The following is a 7,115-nucleotide window of genomic DNA, read 5'->3' on the forward strand; positions in this document are numbered from 1 at the left end:
GTTAAATTTAAATGAGCTGAAGCTACCAGTAAAATCGCATGTCCAGTTTGGATATTTACCATAATTTAAATCATAACTGTAAAGATCCTCCCGATACTCATTCCATGGTTTCAAATCGAACTTTGCGTAGAGATGTTCAAAATTCACTGGTTTGTAATCATTTTTCATGAAATCTTTCAAGGTGACTCTATTGCAGACAAGTTCGTACAATTTGGAAAATTGTATCAAAACGAAAAGAATTATCAAAGTTAGAATTGTTTTCATGGTGGCGACAAAGTTCCAACTAAACATAAAAACTAATTGTTTCTTTTTCGTTTCTTAAGTTTGTTAATACTAGAAAAACTTTTGCATTTGGTAACACTTCTTGAAATTACTTAACTGAAATGAAATTTTGATGACTGTTTTGACTGAACTCGACATAAAACGTTGAAACTAATATCACAAACTCCCCCGCGGACTAACCGGTTTCTACTTTCAGTACGACTCGCACTAGACCTAGCGTGAATGCGTAAGTATGTGTTTGTGTGTTTGAGTGTCCGAGTTTGCATTAAAAAAAAAGGTAAAATGGCCGCTTTTTTTCTGCGCACCTGTTTGATCCAAGCTTCCCAACTAGCCAATGTCCCGATTCACCCCGTTCCTTTGTTCCCACGAGTTCCCCCACACACCCAAGCATGCCTGTATATATAGTGTTATGGTTACTGAGAGCGCTGAGAGCGTGGCACGCACACAACACCGCGTACAATGCACACCACAATCTCACGCACACATTCGTACACGGTGTCACGGTGGGTCAAATTATCTACGAAATAAAAAAAAACACTTTTTATATTATTTTTTTAATCCGACTTAAATCTTTTTTGGTGCCTTCGGTATTTCCAAAGAAGCAATTTTGCATCATCAGTTTGTCCATATAACTTTTCATACAAATTTGGCAGCTGTCCACACAAAAATGATTCATTTAAATTTAAAAATCTGTATCTTTTAAAGGAATTTTATGATAGATTTGATGTATTGGGCAAAGTTGTAGTTATGGATAAGGACTGCACTGAAAAAAATGATACATGGAAGTTGTTTAATTTTTTATTTTTTATTTCACTTTTTGTCACTAAAACTTTATTTGCAAAAAAAAACTTTTTTTTTATTTTTCATAAGTTATAAGGGACATCAAATGCCAACATTTCAGAAATTTTCAGAATGTGCAAAAAAATCTTTGACCGAGTTACACATTAACGAATGAATACTGATTTTTTCAAAAAATCGAAATATTGGTGGCAAACATTTTTTAAGCAAATTCGATTTTCCTATGTAAAATCAAATTTGCAATTAAAAAGTACTTTAGTGAAACTTTGATAAAGTGCACCGCTTTCAAGTTATAATCATTTTTAGGTAGTGCCCATGTTTGGTCACTTTTGAAAAAAAAATTTTTTTAAGGCTGAGAAAATTCTCTTTTTATTTTGAACTTTGTTGATACGATCATTAGTTGCTGAGATATATCCTTGCAAAGGTTTTAAAACAGGAAAATTGCTGTTTTTCTAAGTCTCATCCAAACAACCTACCATTTTCTAATGTCGATATTTTAGCAACTAATGGTCCGATTTTCAATGCTAAAATATGAAACATTCGTGAAATTTTCCAATCTTTCCGAATACAATTTTTTTTAAATTAGGATTCAGGAACAAAAGAGCCTAATATTTAATGTTTTTTTCTTTTGAAATGTTAGTCTTGATTTAAAACAAATTTCAGTCCAAAAATTTACCAAAAATTTACCTAAAAATGGCTACTTGCGCACTTTATCAAAATTTATTTAAAGTCAAAAAGTGACTGCAAATTCGATTTTAAATAGAAAAATTAAGTTTGAAATTTTTTGTGACCAAAATTTAGATTTTTTTTTAAATCAGTGTTGATTCAAGAATTCATCACTCGGTCATAGATTTTTTGCACATTCTTTAAAATTCTGAAAAGTTGACATTTTATGTCCCGTAAAACGTAAATGAAAAAATTTGTTTTTTTTTTTTGCAAAGCAAGTTTTAGTGACAAAAAAATAAAATTAAAAACCACAAAAAAATTATCCTGTATCATTTTTTCAGTGTGGTCCTTATCTATAGGGGAGAGTGGGGAGACTTGATCCCCTTTTTTTGTATCGCACATAACTCTGTCAATTTCTCACAAAACTATGAACTTTTTGCATGAATTGAAAGCATAGACATTCAACTATGTTTGGCTGATAAGGGTATTTCATCAGATAAACTCTTAGAATAATGACAAGCGTTTTAAAAAAAATATTTTAAACCGGCATTTTCAAAATGTTGGGGGTAATTTGATCCCCCTTTCAACATTTTGAAGAAATCTTAAGCAAAATGTTTCTTATTTATCCAAACTTTTAATTTTATATAAGTTACAGCAATTTCACATTAAACCTGTACGTTTGTGTTCAAAATATAACAAGTTTAGCATGAAAAATATTTAAAAACTTAAAATTTTCTTTTTTAGACCAAAATTGAGCATGTTTACAAAAGCTGGTAATTTTTGTTTACAAAACTTTGGAAAAATGGTTCAAACTGCAATAAGTTATGTACAACTATACTAAAGGAAACTATGTACGAAAACCCAGCCCAATTATTTAATCTTGAGGCTGATTCGAGTGACTGTAAAAATGCAGGGATCAAGTCTCCCTAAACGCACTTTTTTTAAACAATTGATTGTAAAAATAGTATAACGATAAATTTAACGTCAAATGCGTGAGGAGTTGATATGTTTATCAAACAATTCATGTATAAAAAATATTTTTTTGAATAATTTTTGAGTGTTTTCTATACTTATCAAAACAAAGAAAAAAGATCTCTTGGAAGTCTTTTGCAGCACTTTTTAGAAAAATGTGTGTAACTCAATCTAAAATTTTTAATTTTTTTTTCTCTGTTTTCAACAATGAGTTTTACTTAATTTCGCACAATTTTCTAGAACAAAGCTAATTGTTTTACCCACATGCTGACGAGATACAGGCTTGGGATCAAGTGTCCCCGGGGATCAAGTCTCCCCACTCTCCCCTACCTACAACTTTGCCGAAGAAACCAAATCGATCAAAAAATTCCTTAAAAAGGTACAGATTTTTGAATTTTTATATATCATTTTTGTATGGACAGCTACCAAATTTGAATGGAAAATTATATGGACAAACTAATAATGCAAAATGGCTTCTTTGGGAATACCGAAGGCCGGATTAAAATTACGACAAAAATCGAATGACCGAAATCTCAGAGAATTGCTCAAAAGACAAGAAATATTTAAATACTTGAAATAATTATTTGAGAAAAATGGAGAATTTCGTGCTAGAATTTGATTTTTACTAAATATTGATTTGAATTGAAATTTTTTTTAATTTTATTGAGAAAATTCGGCGTAAACAAATTTTTAACATTGAATTTAAGAATATGATTATTTTTAACTAAGCGCTGTTGACAAGATTAAAGAGTGAAACTTTGACCCACCGTGATCCGCACACTGAAAATACACCACACCACACGGTGACTGTACATATGTTTTTCTTTTTTTGTTCTTTTTCTTCTACCCCTTCCCCACCTCCACCTTCCCCATCACCCCACCCCACCCCACCGAAAACCCACCTCTAACCCCGTTTGCAGCACTCGCTATAACCGATTCTCTACATCTAGTGTGGAACTGGCGACGGTGTCCGTTTTCAGTGAACCTGCGAGCAGTACCCCTGCCTATGCCAACAACCGGCGCCACAAGCAACAGTCCTCTCGAAACAATTTCAAGCCAAGTTCGTCATCCCACAGCAGCTCACCATCATCGCCATCCCAACGAGATTCAGCGCCCAAGTACCAGCAGCAGCACCACCAGCAACAGCAACAGCCGGAAGCCGACCGACGATCGTTCAAGCCGAACCTGCGACCGACTCCGCCGGAGGGTTCCGACTCCACCACCTCGACCAGTCTGTACAAGTTCAAGCTGAACCGATCGCCGGGCCGTTGGCAGTACAAAAGCCCACCGAAGCCGACGGTGAACATCCGCAAGCAGACCGGCGCGACGAAGCCCAAGGACACGGTTGAGAATCTGACGAACGCGCCGATTTCGGACACTTCCGTGCAGTACAATGAACTCACCCAGAATGGGGATGGGCAGCCGGAGAAGGTCGTCGATTCGGATGTGGATCTGGACCAGAGCGGATCGGTCAATGGGAACGTGCTGAACGAGGCGGAGAACGATAACCAGATTGAGCGCCGGTATCCGGTGGAGACGATCAAGGTGGAGATTTCGACGCCGGTCGACTTTAAGGATACGTACTACGAGATTGCGACGATCAAGTCGCCGTACACTTTCCAGGTGAGTATGATTTTTGGGGAATTGTTCAAATCGACGCTGTCGCGCTATCTTGTGGTTTGTCGCTTTTTGACGTTCCGAGAAAAACGCGTTTTAATGTTTGGCCTTGAATAAACAAAAACTAGGGCATGCAATTTAAACAATAACAAACACATTTTGTTAGTCTGACCATTCTGTACATTGTCCCGAAGTTTGGTTGAATTTGGTTGCCGGAGTCTCGAGTTATAATTAAAATGTCCACAATAGTCAGGCATGTACGTGTGTCAAACGCGTTCTGACTGAAATCCCTTTGGTTAGTTGTCGCACTTGCAGCAATTAGAATAATGCAGGATTGAAATCGAATTCTGGGAATCTGTAACACGACTAACTTGCTTTTCTCCTCTCCAGGTTGGCACCATCAAAAACACCCGCTACATCACCGTGACGTCAACGTTCGAGAAGACGCTGGAGCAGGAAACCGCCACCATCACGCCCTCGCTTACGGAACCCCTCACGGAGAACATCCTCGCCACGACCAGCCACATCGACAAGGAGAGCAACCTGCTGGACTCCAGCATCGCCACACTGCCTGCGATTACGCTTTCCGGTGATACCGAAACTCCCCCGCTGGAGACGCTCACGGAGACGTTCAGCACGACGCAGGAGATGCTCAAGACGCACATCTTGCCGGTGATTCGGGACGGCACCGATACTACGAGCTACACGCTGATTCAGACTTATCACGTTACGAGGTTGGTGACGGCGACGAAGACGCTGCCGCCGATGGAGTTGTACCAGTTTGTGCCGTCGAAGACGCTGAATGAGTTCAACAGTCGGTTGGACGAAGCTGGGTCGGAGTTGCATCTGGAGTTGGAGTTTGGCGATGAGAACGATGAGGACGAGGACAAGCCGAAGCGGGAGCGACTGCCGTCGGATTTGGATCTGTCGAGCATTGGGTCGGACTTTGATTTGAGCGAGGTTGACAAGACTAACATTCCGGAGAAGTTGCGGCCGAAGAAGAAGGTTTCGTCGCAGAAGGACGCCAACAAGATCACGACCGAGGCTCCGGTCACAACCCCGAACTTGACTCCGGATCAGCTGCAGCAGCTGGCGCTGCTTCGACTGCTGAACCCGGCTGCCGCCGCTCAAATCCCGTCGGTCATCACTTCGTCCAAACCAATCGTCAAACTGGAAACCGTGTTTGAATCGCACGTCCTCCCCATCATCAACGGTGCCAACACGATCTTCAGCACCATCTCCCGCCCCATCGGAACCATCACCAAGACCAGCTACGAGGTCGTCACCACGACGCTGCCATCGCTCCCGATCCCACCAATCCCCCAACTGAACCCCTTCCAGATCCAACCAACCCAGCAGCTCCAGCTCCAGTCGACCCCGGTCGTCACGCAAACCGTCGTCACCGAAACCAACAGCAAGATCCTGAAGCTGACGTTCGGCGCCAAGACCGCCTACACTACGCTCTACTCCACGAAGGTCGTCCCAACCCAACTCACGACCTACTTGACGCAATCCGTGGCCGTCCAACCGACGGCGGCCGCCTTCCCCGGGTACTTCCCGGCGCCGTACGCACCCTTCCCGTACGTCGGTTAGGAACGTCCCACCCCAAAACCCCACTCTAGGCTAGAATAACGAATTTAGGACAAAATATTTTAATTACGAAACCCTCCAACTATCCACACTCTAGAATTACGGGCGGGAAGATACGAATCGCGCGAAACACGCGCAAATTGATCCCTTCCGGGGTGCGTGACGCGGGCGAGCAGCAGTGTTGCCACACGCAAATTTACCCATTTTCTGCGCCGGAAGTGGCTTTGGAAGGAAAGAGTCTCAACTATGGGTTGATTGTGGCCATAAATTGGCCTTTGGCGTGACGTGAGGAGAGCGTTGAGGAGTTGTTGTTGCGGCAAATTATAGGTGTGTGTGGGTAAGTTGGAACTAGAAAGACGTCGAGGGGTGCAACGATGGAGTTGAGAACTTTGGGTTGATTTGAAAATAGATTTCAATCGATTTTTCAACTGTAGAACGATCGAAACATTTAAAACTGTTGATTTCGGTGAAATTCTACCGAAATTTGGTAGGCAATTTTATAATCACCACAGAGTTACACATATTTGACAGTTTCTATTGTTTGGTGCTATGGTTCGCTCACAACAAGATGGCTCTTGCAAGATTATTTAAGAATTTCAAGTAAAATTATCCAAATTAACGTATTTTTATGTGTGAAATCACAACCAAAATGATGAGGCAAATCTATCCTAATTTTCATAAATCCACATTTTAAAAGATATTTTGAAACATCAAAAACTCACCACGGCAATTATAAATTCACCACAGCTCGTTTGACAGTTGCCTCAATGTATTTCCGCACTCACAACTAGATGGCTCTAGTTATAAATTATTTTAGATTATTTTTCTACATGTCCCATTATTGATTATTTGTTAGCCTGCAGTCGGCAATTTGGGCGTCATCCATAAAGTATGTCACGCTCTAGGGGGGGAGGGGGGGGTCTGAGCAAGTGTGACATTACGTGTTATAAGTATAGGAAAAGCGTGACAAAGGGGGGGAGGGGGGTAAATTTTGGCAGATTTTAGCGTGACGTACTTTCTGGATGAAGCCTTGCTTAAATTATTAAATTTGTTCACAAAATGCTTGAAATATCATTTTGTTTAAATATTTTATTATATGTATACATTTGGAATGCTATTCTTGCTTATCTTTTTTATCTAACAGTTTGAACAGGCTTATTATAATTATAATATTATAACTTTTGTAAATA

General features: G+C 40.1%; 1 protein-coding gene across 2 annotated transcripts in view; it reads left to right on the forward strand.

The window, feature by feature from the left end:
• LOC6053881 overlaps nucleotides 1-6,697 on the forward strand; it is a 54,550-nt gene extending 47,853 nt beyond the window's left edge. The window contains exons 4-5 of one of the 2 annotated variants that reach the window (XM_038256192.1): nucleotides 3,639-4,341; nucleotides 4,726-6,697. In XM_038256192.1, coding sequence (XP_038112120.1) covers nucleotides 3,639-4,341; nucleotides 4,726-5,928 — 1,906 coding nt within the window. In that variant the 3' untranslated portion in view covers nucleotides 5,929-6,697. The remainder of the gene's footprint in view (nucleotides 1-3,638; nucleotides 4,342-4,725) is intronic. The other variant, XM_038256193.1, reaches the window with a different exon arrangement.
• Nucleotides 6,698-7,115: the final 418 nt, after the last annotated feature.

This window comes from Culex quinquefasciatus, chromosome 2, assembly GCF_015732765.1.
Source record: "Culex quinquefasciatus strain JHB chromosome 2, VPISU_Cqui_1.0_pri_paternal, whole genome shotgun sequence".
Lineage (NCBI taxonomy): Eukaryota > Metazoa > Arthropoda > Insecta > Diptera > Culicidae > Culex > Culex quinquefasciatus.